We start from the raw sequence: 18,759 nt of genomic DNA, 5'->3' as shown, positions 1-18,759 counted from the left end.
TTAGAAATCTTTAGTTAGAAAAAAATTATTTTAAAATCCACCCATCATGAGACAAAGTTCTACCTACTCATACAAGGGCACTTTTGAATCCAACCATCTGTTATCACCGGATGGATGGATAGATAATCTTACTTATTATAACCCATCCTTCCTTTATAGCTTCAGGGCAGGTGACAACATGGTTACAACAGCCAGATAAAATCATAAAACAGTCAATAATATCAATTACAGATCATGGAGGGGGGGGATCCAGAGTTTTCAGAACAGTTCTTCCCTTAGTTTCCAGTAGTGAGGGCCAGCACTTCTTGATGGTCTCTCAGGGTACCGGCCATAGGCCTAGTAGAACAGCTGTCTTGCAGACCCTGCAGAAATTGTTAAGGTCCCACAAGGCCCTGATCTCTTTTGGCAGGGCATTCCACCAGACAAGGACAGCCCTGGCCAGTTCCACCTCCTTTGGGTCAGGGATACTGGGCAGGTTTTGGTCTGCTGAATGCAATCCTTTCGGGGGGATGTAAAGGAAGAGGCAGTCCATAGATATGCCGGTCCCAGATCATTAAGGGTTTTAAAGGTTAACACCAAAATCTTGAATCTGATCTGGTTTCCAACCTGGAGTGAATGCAGCTGGGAGAGCGCTGGTGTCATCTGTGCCCGCCATTGGGTACCCATTTGGCATTTTGGACCAGCTGGAGTTTCCAGAGCAGTCTCAATGGAAGCCCTGTGTAGACGAAGTTGCAGAAGACTAGTCTAGAGGTGACAGTTGTTGAGACAGATGAGAAACATTTGTGATCTGGGTTTCCACTGATGCCATGACCATTGTGGGCTGTGAAATGTGGTCACTGTACATTAATACAATTGAATTTTCAACAATGTCACATTATTATGATTTTTGTTTACCATATGTGTTTGCCCGCTGAATATTCATTTCATTCATCTGATGAAGTGAGTTCCAGTCTACACAATCTAATGTTAAAATAAATCTATTCGATTTTAACATACAGAGTTGAAGATCTCTTCTTAACAGATTTGTTCTTTCAGCATCTATGCATTTACTCAGGTCCATAAATGAAATCTTTTGAAGGCTTTGGAATTTGTTCTTCATAAACTTGACTTTTGGTTTAATAGATAGACATCAGCAGTCATAGCACTGCTAATTATTTATTTCATTATGAAAATGATGAAGTATTAGTAAGCTTGAAGTGCTTGACATCTCTTTTTTTTAATGGACCACTGAATACTTACCACAAAGGATCCTTCTCCTCTGAGGAAAGAAGGACACCTTGGTGGGTAAGTCCCACCACTCAGGGAGGCAGAGATGACTTTTTTTCTTTCCTGTCTGCTGTAGGAGTCACCCACGCTTTAGTTCTGGTAACTCCAGAAGCAATTAAGATACTCTATATTCTGTACATTGATAGAACATTAATATATAACAACTAGAAATTAAGCCCACTGTATCCGAAATACAGCAGGCACTAGTGGGCAATGCGTGGGTGGAGGCCCCCCCACCCACTGGGCCCCCTCCCCCCTCCAGGGCCCCCCAGTCAGTCCCCCAACTCATATTCCCCCACTCACTCCTGGCTTCAGCACAAGGCTTGGAGCCCCACGCTGAAGCCTGTCCAGCCCCCCCTCCCGGCTTCAGTGTGAGGCTTGGAGCCCCGGGCTGAAGGCTGATCAGCCCGCCCCCACCCCCTCCCAGCTTCACTGCGGGACTCGGAGCCCTGCACTGGAGGCTGCTCCTCCTGGAGCCCCGCGCTGAAGGCTGCTCGGCCCCCACCCACCCATGGGGCTTTGGGGCGGGACAAGAGATTGGCTCACGGCGTCAGTGATGCAGCAGGGCTGTCCCGTGGGCTGGGCCAAAGCCACCCCGGCCCCACCACCTCCTGGGCGACACTGGGGTTCGGGGCTCTTCACTGGCCCCGAAGCCCCCCCCCCGCGGCCTCCTGGGCGAGGCCCACCGGGCAGGCCAGGGGTGGGCCCATGTCAGCAGCCAGGGGGTGGACCCAGTCCGGCGCCAAGGGGCTAATTGGCAGCCTTCTGGAATCCAATATTTCTTCCCTTGTAGAAGGGTGAGAAGGAAGCAGGGATTGGTTAGGATATGAATGTTGCTCGGAGGAAAGAAAGAGAAAATTGTATGAAAAGTATGATATAGGTGGTAATAAGGCATCCTCCACAAATCCTTTAGGGTTCCCTATTGTTCAACTGATCCCTGCTCTGGATTAGCACCTAGTCCAATTTTCCCCATCAGGGAGCAGGAAGGAACAAAAGCTGAAAACATCTAAGGTAGATTGGCCAGCAGGTTGGAAGTATAGAAAGAAGCAGAATTCGAGGAAAATCCTGTGGGGGCTTTAGGCAAAGGGAGAGAAAATTGGGGAGGGGGTGAGATGCCCCTTGCAAGTCCTTGTGGTTCCCCTATTTGTTTTCTTCAAATATCTTGCAGAATAAAGATAAATCTTGACTAAAGTAGGATGTGACTAGTGACAGAACTTTCCAACTGCCAGGAAGTAAAATATTTTTCATTCTGATTATATTTGTAGGCTAGCCTTGTAGAAACAGACTAAATTAATTCCAAGCAAATGTTTTTTGGGATTGTGATATAAACCTTAAGAGCACAATTCAAGTGATAAGCTGCAGGAAATGCCTCTTGTGTGTAACAGATAGTATATTTCCATGTGTTTTCTCTCTTCTTGCCACTAGGGGAAGACCCTACACAAGATTTACTATAGAACAAAATAAGATGGCATTTCTACAGTGTAAGTTAATTAACTAAAACCAGGGCTTTATTTCCTTGATCAGCTGATTATGTCAGTGTTATCCCCCAGGCAATTGTTTGAGCTAAACCTAAATGGGGACAGGAGCTCTGAAGCCTACCACAGAATTGGCATTTGAAATCAGGACTCCATCTAATTATGAATCAATCAATTAAATTTAAATATGTATGTACTATGTTATACCAAAGCCTAAATACAAATGCCTCTTTGAGATACAAAGGACAGTATGAGAGACAATTTATCAAAAAGTACCACCTAATGTTAGAAGGGGGGAAATGTTTCTTGATTTGAAAAACCGATGATCAAATACCTGTCAGAACCACAGTGAAATGGAAGTATCCACAGAAAATGCTGAGGTTTCATCATACCTAGGAGACTCCCTGTGTCTGCATAAAAATATTGTTTCTAATTTCAAAAGAAAGGGACCTGAAAAACAGGACTGGGCAGTCATGACACCCACAAATGACAAAAGGTAGTTGAGTATCAGGGTTTAAAAAAAAAAGAAAAGGCATTAGAGGGGAACTTGGCCTAATCAGTTTAGTGTTCTTTTCTCACAAGCTAAAAAAGTATGAGGGAAAAACGAAGTTTCCTTTCTGTACTCTGCAACTCAGAATTGGGTCCAGGCAGTTAGTTCCTAATCACTAGCCCTGAAGTTCAACAGTCAACACTATATTAAAATGCTACAGGACAGCTGTATTGCCAGGCAGTAAAGATTCTGAGTCAGTCTTGCAGTTTTCAGTTGTTTATCTGTCTCTTGCAAGTTCTCCCAAGACCAGTCGGAACCAAAATAGCCTAAAACACTAAACAAGGGTACTTTTGATTTGTATCACTACCGAGTAAAATAGTCTTAAAGTCAGTTCCCACTGATCAATCAGATAAAGCCTTATTCAATTAGTTAAGTTTGTAACACTATTCTTAAACTGCTCATGTCATTTCACAGTGATGCTCATTTCCGCACAAAATGAAGATTAAATTAAAAAGACTGACTGATGTTTTAATAAAGATATATAGATATTGTCCCTGGGGTCGCAATGGGTCAGACACAACTTTGCACCTAACAACAACAACAATAGATATTGTAGTCTGCTTTGAATCTCAGCAAGAAAATCAGGTTATAAAATTTTAAAAATTAGATCTAATTATTTGTAATTTGGTAGCCAGCTATAGAGAAAATGTCTAGAAGGAAGCATTTCCATTTTCTGCCTGCATTAAGACAAGAAAGCCTTTAATTATCTTCCAGTTGATCAGACACTGAAAGCTCTGCAACTTTTTCCATTCCTTATTAGAATTAACCATCATGGTAGCCATTGGGCAAGTAAGCCATCAGATAGGGTGGTGCACGTATCGACAATGGCACCCTTTGTTTTTGCTACTGGTGGCTGTTGTTGCCCAGTAGACATTTCTATGTACCTTCCAAGCCCTGCATTTGCATAGGCAAACATCCTCAGGACAACTGGGATCCAGATGGGCCAAGCAGGACTCCTGGGGCAGGGGTAGTCAACCTGTGGTCCTCCAGATGTTTGCTAACAGGGGCTCATGGGAATTGTAGTCCATGAACATCTGGAGGACCACAGGTTGACTACCCCTGCCATAGGGGACTGCCCTGTGAAATTGATCATCTCCATTCATCTGCACGGATTGCTACCCACAAAGCCTCAATGAGAAGGCAGCCTCTTGATCCAACAGCATTATTTGTTCCCTATTCAAATTACCCTGTTAATTCCATATGGACATCCAAAAGAATGTAAATGTTGGTAATCCTGTACAGACTAAGGCTTCAAAAAATATGTCCACATGGAACATAGGGAAAAGAGCAGAGAGTGGTTTGCACCACTTGGAACTTTATGGTAAAGGCTGTTGCACTTATTTACATCAGTTGTGACTTCGTTTTTATTATATTGCCTGCATTTCTAATACCTCCCAGCTATATATGAAAGTATTTTAATACTTTCTAATGGGAGCAGAATTGTGGCCATAATATTCAGCAATATGTATATTATTAGATAGCAAAACTATTCATAAGAGGAAGAATATACTTTAAAAAATAAAAACCTTAAATATGTGTAAATGACAGCTAAGAGAGGAATTTGTTCCAAAGCATTTTTTCTTACTCAGCATAATGACAGGATGTTGCTGATCTCATTGCAAGTCCTTGGATGACCTTAATTTCTGTTGTTATCCCCAGTAATTACATACTCCCGAAGTCAGATTGGTCATTTGCAAGAAATCTTTGTGCGTACAAAATCTGTTTGTGGGAGCTTTTAAATCCTCTTGACATATTCTTTTTTTTTTCAATGAGAGTACTACATTCAGATTCCATTAATTTCCAGATATCAAGAACTCTGCTTGATTGAAGTAACCCACATCCTTCCATGTAACCCACATGCATGACATTCTGGTGTATAAACATTCACAGTAATCAGAAAGTTTCCCAGACACCTCGTCTGCTAATTAGCAAATAAGGCATTACGAGGTTACTGACTGACACTTAAAGGTAATGCACAACACATTCTTAAAGTACTAACAAACACTGCAGAACCTACAACTCCTCATTACCGGGATCCCTTGCTAGAAATCCATCTTCCAACAAATGGATGCTTAAGGCTTACATGATCTGTCCTAGGCCAGACATTATTAGTAGGATGATTAAATAACCTGTTAGTTACTGCAATATACACACAATCCCTGATTTAGCAATGTATATTAGACAGACAAACAATAAAGGTAAAAATTAACAGGTTAGGTAATAGATTTAGTAGCAAGAGAGAAGGTAGCATGTTGAAGTGTGAGGTTCTTTTTTAGAACACCATAGCTAATATAAGCAGTGATATTTATCTGATCCTGCACTCTGAAGTTTAACCATAGGAACATATGAGAGATTCTGTCCGAATCAAAAGTTAAATGCAAGTAAGTATTTAAGTTAGTCTGCCCGATGTAATTTAAACTGCAGAACTATGTTTCCTTCTAGTACAAGTCTGGTTATATAGTTTATGCTGTGGCTCAGCATTCCTTGGTAAACAAATCAATAAATAATTTTTTCTGTTATCTAGTGAGAAGGTATTCCTCAAATCCCAAATGCAGTTACTTTATATGAGCCAGGGACTTCTCAATCTATGTTGCATGAGTATTATATTTCTAGCACAGACCTTATCATCATCTTATAAAGATAGTAGGGGCCAAGCCCGTTGCATTCAGGAATACAATGGGCGCTAGATTGGGGGGGTGGAGGTGTAAGAACTCTGCGGATGGCATCTCCCTCCCTCCAGGACCTGGAAAGGCTGCAGGTGGAGGCCCCTGGGCAGAGAACTTACTGGCAGGGGCAGTTCTCACGCAGCAGGGATCTGCAGCCTCTGAGCCTCGGAGGAAAGTAGAAGGTAGAGGGGGTGGTCAGAGGTGGGGGACAGATGGTGATTGGCTGGCTGCTGGACGGATAGGCAAGCCAGTTGGAGGAAGAGGCACTCAGGGGCAGGCGGGACAGCCGCCCTGAGTGGCATTATACTGCTGTTTAATATAATTTCTATTTAAAAAATCATTCTTTGAATATATTGGGCAATTTTATTCATGTAATGACATGAAGGTGTGAATTTTATATTTTATAAATAAACACACTGTAATAAAACAACTGTCAACAGAAAATTATGTACATCTAAAGAGGTATGAATGATAGCTAAATAAATACAAGTGCACATTTAAACATTTCATAAAGACATAAGTATCCATATGCTTCAACTACAATAGTGCTTTATTACATATACACATGTAAACACATTATTTCACCTCCCCATGGCAAGAGAAGCATCTCACACACAACAAACAAGCCAAGAAGGGAAAGGATGAAGCACTTTGTAACAGAAAATATAGTCCAAAAGAATATCCATCGATACAGAAGATGCAAACACGTTCTGACAGAAAGACATCCTTTTAAAATGGTCCACAACAATATATTAAATATATCAAATAACATTAAAATCACATACAAACATTTTTAATGTACCTCTCCATCATTATTTGGACAACTTTCTCGATCAATGACACACATCCAGCAGACCCCTGCCATTCCCAGGGAATCTGCTTCAGATATCACTATGATCAGTGAAATCCCCGGGCCACTCTGTACATCTAAAAAAATAGTATCATGTCAGTAAAACTGCGTGACACTATAAAAATCGTGCCCCTCCCCATTTCTCACCTTCTTGCTCTCCTGCGTTCTTCTGCTGCTTTTTGGCACTTCCTGGCACTCCACATGGCTGCCTGAAATGACAGAGGAGAGGGACGCACTATACATGCCTTCTTTCCCTCCATCTGTCAATCATGCCAGGCAGCCAATCACCTTTTCCCCTGTTTTAAAGGGACCGTGATGCAAGCGGGGTTTTTTTAAGTTAAGCTTCTCAGTTGGTATAACTATACATCTAATCATAGATGCATAGTGCTTATTTTAATGCCACCCCCTCCCAGCCTTGAAGCTTAAGAAAAGTATTTTTTCATGATTTTGTTTTGGGGGGAGACCCCATCCCACTTTGTGCATCAACTGGTGGAGGAATTTTTTTTTTTTGCTCTGCCTGGAGGAAGCAATGCATATTCATTGCTCCAGGCAGTTTGCTACAGAAAATTAAAAAGTCCCATTCCCAGGAGAAGGGAGAGGGAGGCAGGTGCGAGGGGAGGCACTGGAGATGGAGATCACACTACTTTGGCTACTTTGGTTAAGCACCTTTATTTCACTTGTGGTTGCGGGTTGCTCTTCTCCCGCTTGTACTACATAGTTGGGGGAAGCCAGTTTTGTGGATTCCCCAACTAGTGCTTTAAAATTGAGGACGTAGCTGCTGATTTGCTGCTGGCACGCAGGATGCTGACGACATTGTTTGAAACACCCCCCAAAAAAACAATTTGCAAAATGTATGCCTTTCACTTTATTTCCCAGGTGTGGAATGGCCCCCAAGAATACTGGGATGCAAGGGTATGCAGCTTCTCAAAAGCAAAATAACATTTTCTGCATAATTTAAAGATGAAATGATTATCATGATGGTGCAGGAGGAGTGAAAACAGGCTGGTGATCACAACATGTGACTGGACCACAGCTGTCAAACTAGTGAAATTGCAAGTTACAAACCTTGGATGGAGAGGGTCTACTGAACAGTAATTACAAATGAACTTCTAACTTCAATATTTGAAAAACAGTCTAAAGCACTAGAAATCCTTTGTAAAACAATCTAGACAGTCTGGCACCAAGGCAAATCTCTGGGTACTCATGAACCACAGGAAGCGGAAATAAAGAAATAAGACACTAAAACTGATACAGCACAAATATGCACACTTCATAAAGCAAAGGTGATTAGTATGTATATTTAGAGTATATATTTATATAACCACTACTACATTCTTGAAGTTGTTGTTAGCTAGGGGTCACAGTTGTAACTAGAAATAGCTTTAGCTAGAAGTTGATTAGAAAATTATTATACCATGTATCTAGAAATCTGTATCTAGAGTGGAGACTGCTAACCTATGCTTCACATCTGCTGAGCCAAGCATTGATTCCAGCTGCCTGTCGAACTAAACATTACCTCAGAGGTTACCTCATCAGTCAAAACCCACAGCACTTAAGACTTAGAATCATAGTATCATAGAGTTGGAAGGGGCCATACAGGCCATCTAGTCCAACCCCCTGCTCAACGCAGGATCAGCCCTAAGCATCCTAAAGCATCCAAGAAAAGTGTGTATTCAACCTTTGCTTGAAGACTGCCAGTGAGGGGGAGTTCACCACCTCTTTAGGCAGCCTATTCCACTGCTGAACTACTCTGACTGTGAAAAAAAATTTCTTGATATCTAGCCTATATCGTTGTACTTGTAGTTTAAACCCATTACTGCGTGTCCTTTCCTCTGCAGCCAATGGGAACAGCATCCTGCCCTCCTCCAAATGACAACCTTTCAAATACTTAAAGAGGGCTATCATGTCCCCTCTCAACCTCCTTTTCTCCAGGCTGAACATTCACAAATCCCTCAACCTATCTTCATAGGGCATGGTCATAGGACTTAAACCCAACATGCTGATCTTTAGGTGGGTTAGGGTTGAACTAAGATGGAATTCTCGTCACACTTCCCTTCAGATATTACTTCGGTTGTTTTGCTGTCACAATTGCTTTCTTCTTTTCTGTGAAATGTAATGTGCTATGAACTCATTACTTGGGGAGGGATGAAAAACATGCAAGTAAAACTAGCCTTGCCCACTTCTCCACCACTTTTCATATTGGTGATTCTAACTCAGGTGTTCTCATTAGGGGTTACATGGAACCCTGGTTTCTGCTTTTCTGTTCGGGCCATGGCTGGCTATCCCCAGGCAAGCCAAGGGAAGCTGTGTAGTGGCTCATAGCTGCCCCTCATGAGCTGAGTCCTGCAACTGCAGCAACCAGTCAAGCAACCTTTCTCACCAGCACACCTGGATCTTGGCAGAGAGGGCAGACAGTCAGGCAAGTGACAAGGCCATGAAGGCTACCCCAGAGAAAGAAGCCCAGCATTGGGTGACAGAGACTAGGCCACTGGGCCATTTCTGCTCCTGGGGGACGGGACAGAGTGAGATGTCACATCTGGTGCAAGTGTCTGGGTGAATTCACTTCTGGTGCCATGTGACTTCTGGGGACGTGGCAGGTAGGTGCCAGCTGACATTACTTCTGGGGCTGCTCAAAGCCTGAAGAAGTTTTAGGGGCTCCTTACAGTGAAAAGGTTGAAAAAGGCATAGATACTCCAGTCCAGAAACATGCATCTTCCATGCATAATGGATATGTCCTCCACCAATTCTTCTTTTCATACACATACATCCTCCTTCAAACATGCATCTCTTCTCACTTCTTTTGAAACAAAGATTATCGGTTGTTAGAAATCCCACTGAATTAAAATAAACCCACTGATTTCAAATAATGCCTAGTGAAAAGTTAATCCTCTCTGCTGTGTACTATGACATACCATTAATCCAAATGTATTGTGTTCTTTATTAATGCATACCCCTATGTCATGGGTAGACAACCCACAGTAAACATGCCAAACAATGGGAAGCTGTACCACTTGCTCAGAACACAGGCCCAATTTTTTGCCAAGGTGATCACCTGGGAAACTGGCAGCCATGGTGCTCAGCTACCTCCCAGAATGCCTGGCCAAATACAGCTCTTGTCTCTACCATTCTTGTATCTGCTGCTGGCACACCAGCTTGACAGGCAGACTTTCTGGATTAGTTGGTGCTTGGGCCACAAAGTTTGCCTACCATTGCTCTGCTGCATCAGAAGTCTTAGCAATTACATCATTACATGACAAACAATGTAAGGGGCAAAAATAAACAGGGTATACCCACCCTTGAGAAATAAATATTAGCATAGTTGCATCATATTTTTGAGAAATGCTAAATATCACATTGGAGGACTGCTCTGATTTGTATCCAGGATGCAGATATAATACTCTTCTACTTTACACTTGTGAGGCTTTATCTGAAATAATAATAATGCTGCTAGTAACTTGTCCCTCCACTTTCCCCATCAAAATCCCACATAGAAGCTAGGATGCCTGGCATTGGATATACTGATTACACCCACCCATCCTGATTTTCTGATTCAGGTGGGTAGCCGAATTGGTCTGAAGCAATAGAACAAAGTTTGAGTCCAGTAGCCCCTTTAAGAACAACAACAAAAAGGTTTCATTCTGGGTATAAACTTTTGTGTGCATGCACTTATGTTGTCTTAAAGCTGCTACTGGACTCCAACTTGGTTCTACTGATTTTCTGAGACATGCATGTACAGTCCCTTATTATCTACATTCAGTAATTTCTGTATGCTCAGTCCTCTCACACCACACAGAAAACTACTTTCAGAAACACACTCGCAAGCCCGTCAAAGCAGCCCTGTAGCTGCATTTTTTATTTCAAGCATGTCAATGAGAACAGGTATATACATGTTGGGAGTGCTGCGTGTACTAAAACCAACAAATAAATGCAGCCATCCAAACTGTGTCAGGCGTATTTGAATTTTTGTCACCACTCACTGCACACAAAGAGAAGTTCCAAAGAGTGAAAAAAAACTTCAATAGCTCTTTTTGTATACCATCAGTAAGCACAATACTGTTACAAAGTTTCATGAGCAAAAAATAGGTTTCTGCCCCCAAGTCATATAATAAAGAACAATGATGCCCAGCATCATGAAAGGATTGTTGGGGGGAGGGGTTATTCTCCAGGTATATCAAGAATTGTTATGACAACATAGAATTATGTTCTCTGAGACACAATGTTATGGAATGAAAATAGATGTATAGTCTGAACTGATTGCTTCAATTCCATCATATTGTATCTAAAGAGGTGTTTGCACATGAAAGCTCATACCTTGAATAAAACATTGTTGGCCTTAGGTGCCACTGGACTCTAAATACATATCCTTATCCATTGTTCATCTTAATATTTGTGAAACAGCTCTGGGAGTGGAGAGTGTCCTGGCTGTCCAAGATGGAATAGGGTGCACCAATCAGGGTGCAGCCAGCTCTCCAGCCCCTGCCCTCCTTCCCTGGAGGCTAGCCACTTTGCTCCGAGATGCCTGAGAGAGACACACAGAGAACCCTGCAAAACTGCAAACAACCCCTGATTACCTGCTATGGCTCCTGCTGCAGGGAGAGAGAGACAGAGACAAACTGTAAAGGAGCCCCAAACTGCAAACTACCCTTGCTTCCCTGCCTTGCTAGAAGGAGCCCTGATTATCTCCTATGGCTCCTTCTGCAGAGAGATCTGTGCCTGCCAGTGTCCACTGGGTCCTAGCGCCCGTTGCATTCCTGGTTGCAATGGACTTCCTTGCTAGTTGACTATAAAAAAGAACTTTACAATAAACCCATTAAGAATAACTTAAATCTTGTGAATCCCTTCCTATTGAACTGAGTATGACCTGTATTGCACCTAACAGCACACTCCTGGTCTATGACTATGTTAAAAATGATCAGTCGCATTATCCTTCTGCCAAATTTAGGGGCTGTACTTTTGGAACTGCACTCTAGCAAAGAACCCTTCTATGCAGAGCAGCAGTTTTATTACTTGATTTGTTCATACTGGCAAGCATTGTTGCCAGTTCTAATATTTAACTGCTGGAAATACTGACTACCAGTCTTCATGGAAGGTGCTGTGAGCAAACCTTGACCAAAGTGGATGTCTTTCTAGGATGCTACATTCAAATTCAAAAAGGAATCTCCTCCCTGCAGTTACAGCTAAACTGATGTAACCAAACTTCTTCATATTCTCTGTTTCCTACGCTTCTACTTGTTTACATGCTGAGGAGTTGTGTAAGAACATGTAGTTCTTCTACAAAGCCTTTTCCTTTTCCTTTTTGAGAAAAACATCTCTTGTAAATCTAACTTTAGTACCAATGTCACAAAGGACAGTTGTCTTTAGTACCAAACCCCAGTTTTCTTAGTTCACGAGAAAGTAAAAACTTGACATTTTTCTAGAAAAGCTCTAGTCATTTTTAGTCCATGGCCCTTATTCCTAGAGTTAAAAAGCTTTTTTTTAAAGTGGTGTAATATTATTTTTTGTTTTGATGCAGATTAATATAATGCACACTGACAAAGTATTTTGAAACAAGAGTAATTCACCAGGACTCATTTGTAGAAAATTGTGTTGGAAATTGGCACTCTCCTGTTAGGAGGTCCTCTCCTTAAACTGTTTATTGAGCTTGAATGGATTCGTTTGTTTACCAGTTGTATTCCATGTACTCATTTTATTGGCTAAAGTTAAAAGGCAACAGTCCTGACAGGAGAGTTTGAGTGCAATCCCAAACTCAGCTATCGCATTCTAAACTCATTGACTTCAACACACTTAGAAAGGTACAACTCTGTTTAGGATGGCACTATAAATTGTATATATTGTGGGGCTACATCTCTCATTTTAGCAGCTTCTTTGATAGTTCAGAGCGTTAATGTACACAAAACACTTCTAGAGGATTTGTCATTTAAAACTGAGGCAGTTTACTGAACAATAATATTTTGAATGTTTTTTTTAGTATGCATACATATACACAAACACACACATCTCTTTTGTCTAGACAACAACTAAGAGGTAATAATTCAGAAATATGAGGGCATCTTTCTTCACAATACATGTGTGTGCCCTAGAGAGCGGTTGTGAAAAATAAAGAAGTTATTCTTGTGAAGAATGAAACTACTGTTGTGAGTTCATTAGACCAAGTAAATATTTGCCATGATCCAAGTTAAACAAAGCGGATCATAGTACACAATGAATACTTATTCTAAAGTACTAAAACACGAACATGACTTTGGCTGAACAGGGGGACATATCTGGTGGAAAAAACATCTTTATACTATCAGCCATAAAGACAATAGGATGCAAGAAGAAAAATTTAAACATTAAGTATAAGTATTTTATTATAAAATGCAGTATACAAGAATCATTTCACTAATATGATATAAACTTTGGATTTACAAACATGGAATTTAACCAATTTTACTTACAGAACATTCCTATGTAACTCAGGACAGCCAAAGCAGGAAAGTTCTGGCTAGAGTGGTTTGTAAGGTCAATTACCCAGTTTACATTATCTTACAATGGATTAAATACAAACTAGCTGTCAAAGAGCCTCTTGTGGCGCAAAGTGGTAAGGCAGCTGTCTGAAAGCTTTGCCCATGAGGCTGGGAGTTCAATCCCAGCAGCCGGCTCAAGGTTGACTCAGCCTTCCATCCTTCCGAGGTCAGTAAAATGAGTACCCAGCTTGCTGGGGGGTAAACGGTCATGTCTGGGGAAGGCACTGGCAAACCACCCCATATTGAGTCTGCCATGAAAACGCTAGAGGGCGTCACCCCAAGGGTCAGACATGACTCGGTGCTTGCACAGGGGATACCTTTACCTTTACCTTTAGCTGTCAAAACCTCCTCCAAATTCCACCTTAAAATAGACTTTCTGGCAAAAAAAGACTGATTTTTTAAAAAATCTATGTTAGTTTCCATATTATTCTCTTAAGTTTGGCTTATTTTGTTCCATTGTTGAAGAGGAATTCCAGGCAAATCCCCTATAGTACAAGAAAAATACTAAAGCATGACTCCCCTGAAAAACAGCATCTCATCAGTCAGACATTTCTCCAAAAAGCAAAAAGGAAATGATTCCCTGCATGTGTGCATGCCAAGTTTCTGTTGAAAGGTCCTCTTTACCGCAACTCCTCTAAAAGGAGGGTTAGGCACAGACACACAGTAGTTAAACTAGGCTGTCTATTATTTAACTACTTTACATGCAGTCAATTCCTTTCCAGTGACTGCCAAATTCAGTCAAAAGTATGAAGCAATCTCCTTGCTGGAACAGAAAAAACGTTGCTTGCTAAATATAAACCACACACACACACACACAATGTTAGATAGAACATGTTTTTTTTTTCCCTGGTGAAGAGAGAACGAAGCAAAAGCACTCAGCAGTTCAATAGTTGAAAAGTACGGAAACTCTTCAGAAGGCAGCAAGAAACTGGCTTCGTTCTCCCAGACATAAAACCTGAGTCTGGGCCGTACCATTTTCAGACGGCAGCTGGGGAGGGGTCAAATGTTTGAATGCTCCTCCACACAAAAGAATAACTATCCTATGCCTATATATATGTTTGCAAGGAAGGAGGGCTGTAGTCTATCTTATTCGTATGATGCTGATTTCCTACTTGCAGGGATCTTGTTTTGTTTACTGGAGGCGCATTCCAGACCCGATCCCCGTCTACAGTGGCATGGCACCGAGGCAGGCTTTTTTCCATCTCTCACTCTCCACCTGGTGAAATGAAGCAGGGGAGAAATTCCAGGCTGGGGAGGGGAATGCCTGTCCACGGGCCCATCAGATTGCACAATTCCGCCTTCGCCAAAGCTTCTGAAAGCAGAACCGGGGGAGGGGGAGCGATCAAGCCAAGCCTAAAGCGAGCCCACATCTGGCCAAGTGTGAGCCGGGAGGAACGGAAAGACAAAGAAAGCCCTTTGGCTGGCCACCGGCTTTGCTCAGGGTGCACATCCTTCCGTTCTTCCTCCTAATCTGCGCGGCGCTTTACCGCCTAACAACTGCAACGTTTTCCCCACACCCAAACACACACACACACGTCCCGCCGCCGCCTTGTCGCTACTCACTCCAAGCAGACAGACTTTCAGCTCTCGTATCGCCATCATCTGCTTGGGGCGCAACGGCTTCGCATCCTCCGGAGGAGCCAAAGCCCTCGACTCCCTCACAGCGCCCGATTCCGCGGAACGGAGGGAAAGCAGTCGCGGCTATTTGTGGGCAGCCGCAGCCCTTAGCCGCCACCGGTCACATGAGCACAGGCCCGGCTTCAGCTCCTCCTCGCGTCTTTTTGCTGTTTTCCTCACCCAAACCCGACACGAACAAAATATCTACGCTTCAGCATATTTCGGGAGATGCGGTTGCATTCTTAGGGCTCTGCTCTGGTGCCGCTGCCTGAGCATTTCCAGGCAGCGAGGAAGACACAAATCCAGCAGTTTACAATATACTGAAGTAGAGTTCCCGCCCATTTTTCTCTTCGCACATTCCGTCTGAACGATTGTTCGATAGCTCAATAGAAAGGGGTGTGTGCATGAATGGGGAATAGCCCAAGTAAACAAAAACCTGAATTCCAAACACACTTTAAAAAGTGGCAAATTCAAGCAAAACCAATTTTGAAGCATTTTTTAACATTTTGTACAAAGAAAAGTGTTTGAAAAAATTTCCCTGTATTACAGGTGCATTTTCAACCTCCTTTAGGGAAAATATATTTTGGAAAATATCACATAGTATCTTTGGCATATTTGTTCAATTGAAAAACTTTGTTCAAACAGAATTGCAAATATACTTACTGTTAAAGAGAGAACTGAATTGCTGCACCCTATGCATACATATTTGAGTCTACACAAGATTGGGGATTTTTCACAAACAGTTTTTTTTTATTTCTCCGAAACTCTGGCATGTAAAGGCCTGGATTTGAAGGGAGGCAAGTTGAGTCTCACCCTCCCACCACTTTTATGATCTGAAACAGCCAGCTGAAGTCTAGAAATGTTGGCCATGGCATGGAGTAGGGCTGCCAACTCCAAGTTGGGAAATCCACAGAGTTTTGGGAATGGAGCCCTGAAAGTTGGTGTTTGGGAAAGGGAGGGATGATAGAATCAACCTTCCAATTACTACCCTTCACAAGACTGGCAATCCCACTGAGACTCCTGTTGCAACCTTAGGAGCTGTTCAGCTGGTCTCCGGAGACTCAACGGACATTCCAAAGCTTTAAACCCTTGATTCTCCATGAGTCTACCTTCCATTTTTTCCAGGGAACCTGATCTCTAATCTGGAAATCAGTTCTAATTCTGGGATAATTCTATTTAGAGATTATGTGCATTCTTCAGTATCATTCCTCACACCGCCCTGAGCCAGCTCAGCTGGAAGGGTGCTATAAAAACTAAACAAAGTTATTAGTTTAATTAAGGGGGGGGAGTTGTAATGACTGTATAGCTATCCCTAGTAGTGGGTGGTATCTTTGCACAGCTGAGTGCTTGAGATGGTTTGGTATTGGTTCTAGTTGTTGTTCTGTGAAAGCTGACTTTTCAATGGTAGTAACTTTTAAAAAACACAATGCAGGAAATAACTTAGAAACCTTTAAAGTTTATTCCTTAACAAATGTATTAAAACTAGGGTTGCAGCCAGCTACCACCAAGGAGGAGGAAGCTGAAGTATTGAGCCTCACATCAACAGAACCCCCCCCCCCCCTCAGCAGTTAGATCTGGCAGCAGACCCATTGGGGGAAGCATTGGGAAGTGAGAACACTTTGCCAATTACTACCATCAATTCATCCTGGATTTCACAACATTGGCAATCCCACTAACTTTTCTGTGGCAACCCTGGGAGCCCTTCAGCTGGTCTCTCAAGTTCAACAGAGATTCTAAGCCTTAAAAGCTTGATTCTCCGTGAGTCTGGTACTCGGGTTTTGTAACCTGAACCTGCCATTCGTTATAGAGGCAGATGCCTCAAACACTATGCTTGGAGCAGTATTAGCCCAAAATTACTCAATTCCACCAGGCATTTGGTCAAGGTCAGTAGCATCTATTGGGCTCCCACCGACTCCTATCCAGATAAGCATACTTTCTGGGACTGTGGACAAAATGTTTATCTGAACATGTTATGATCATTGAACATTAAGATTGTTGATATAGTTACCTGAACTTAATATGTTATACTATGCTTGTTGATGTTAAGATCGCTGACAAGCTTATTTTGTACTCTGTTATTCATCTAATGTTTTTTGTAAACCACCCTGGGAGGGCAGTATATAAACACAAATAAATAGATAGGACTGCCATGCCTTTTATTCAAGGCAGCTCATGGATGCGGGCAGGAATTGTACCATCTGGGAAGGGAAATTACAATCAAGGTAGCATTCAAGACTTGGAGGCACTATCTGGAAGGGATCCAGCACCCAGTGGCAGTTCACACACTGATCACCAGAATCTGGAACACTTGCAGACTACCCAGTATGTGAACCAGCATCAAATCCAACGGTCCCTGTTCTTCTCCTGTTTCCAGTTCACCATCCATTAGGAAATACTGAAAGAGAAGGCCATGTATGGCAACAAAGGAGCTGAGGGAGTTGAGGAGTGCTAAAAGGCGAAAACAGTATCCAATTCTTAACCTGGTTAAATTTGCAGATAATTCCATGAATGGGGGCCAGGTGGAAAGAAAAACGAACTTTTTGCAAACCTGGGGCACTCATCAGGTTTGCTGAAACACCTAAGAACTTACCCCAAACTGATGGGGAATCCTTAATCCCCCCCTCCAAATGGCTCTCTCCATGTGTTCAGAATAGGAGCTGCTGCCACAAGTCACACCTCTCCTCAGCAGCCTCAAAGGCAGTAATGCTACAGGTGGGGTAAAAAGACAAAATATAATCCCCAACATCTCCACCTCTCTGGCACTGAGAATGCAGGCAGGGGGCACTGGTGGTGTTATCACAACAAGCAAGCGAAAGGAGGAACTGCTGCTTCCAGGAGCCCTGTCATTGCCACATTTCCTTACAAGTTTCAGAGGCAATGGGACTGCAGGCAAGGTAGAAGGAACTGGCAGCACAATGATGACTATGAATCATCTGCCAAACCACCAAAATAAGAGGTACCTCCACTGCAGTATCAACCTCATGCCCCCTACTATATCCACATGGGTGGGGAGCAGCAACCACAACAGCTTGATTCTTTTGTCTGTTTTGTTGTTGTTGTTGTTTTTGGGGCTACATGTGTGTTAATTTGCTTCTTTTCATGCTTTCCAATGTTGGGACTTAAAATTGACCTGTATCTTTTTGTAGACTGGCTACTTCTTCCTGCTACTTACCCAGATTTCTGCTATCCACCAAATGATCCCATCAGGTACTAGCAAACATTTTATTCCCACTGAAGCTTCCCTGGTTTAGAGCCCTGTTGAAGAAGTGGTCTCCCATTACAGTTTTCAGGTGGAATAAAATGTTGGTATTCTTTAAAGTGGGGTCCAAATACGTGTTAAGGGGAGAGAAAGAAAGAGAAGGATGGGATAGGAAAGAGTGATAGAGGTAGGGAGGGAGAAAAAGGAGTGACTGTAGGCATGGGAAGAGAGAAAGAGAGACAAAGTGTAAGAGAAGATGTGAGGGAAGAAGAGAGATACTGATATGAGAAGCAGACAGAGGGAGGAGGAAAGAAAGGCTCCACAAGTTCCGTGTGGCATATCTATATATGCCAATCTTAGAAGTCTGAGCCAAAATGGAATGCTTGGTGTTCAAACAATTTAAGATATACTAGGTATTTCAGAAACATGGCAGAGTTATATCTTCTGGAAGCCAAAGACAAGAAGTACAAGAAATATTATTATGAGCAAGAGAACAAAAACAAGACTAGTAAATGCCATTTGTCCAATAAATATAAAAATCTGGATGAAAGAAGATAAGGGATAAACATAATGCCAATCTTTCTTGTATACATAAACACACACAAATACAGTCATACTAGAGCAGGGGTA

General features: G+C 42.3%; 1 protein-coding gene across 3 annotated transcripts in view; it reads right to left on the bottom strand.

The window, feature by feature from the left end:
• RAB31 (RAB31, member RAS oncogene family) overlaps window positions 1–18,759 on the bottom strand; it is a 61,041-nt gene that overhangs the window by 35,610 nt on the left and 6,672 nt on the right. For 2 of the 3 annotated variants that reach the window (XM_077352774.1, XM_077352773.1), the window contains 2 exons: window positions 6,955–7,016; window positions 6,760–6,884 (listed from right to left, as the gene is read on the bottom strand). In XM_077352774.1, the coding sequence (XP_077208889.1) occupies window positions 6,760–6,822 (63 nt within the window). In that variant the 5' untranslated portion in view covers window positions 6,823–6,884; window positions 6,955–7,016. Of the gene's footprint in view, window positions 1–6,759; window positions 6,885–6,954; window positions 7,017–14,876; window positions 15,263–18,759 lie in introns of those variants that run through there. The other variant, XM_077352775.1, reaches the window with a different exon arrangement.

Source organism: Paroedura picta, chromosome 9 (assembly GCF_049243985.1).
Source record: "Paroedura picta isolate Pp20150507F chromosome 9, Ppicta_v3.0, whole genome shotgun sequence".
NCBI lineage: Eukaryota > Metazoa > Chordata > Lepidosauria > Squamata > Gekkonidae > Paroedura > Paroedura picta.
Note: the sequence above shows the minus strand (reverse complement) of the source record. Positions and strands in the feature narration are given on the sequence as shown.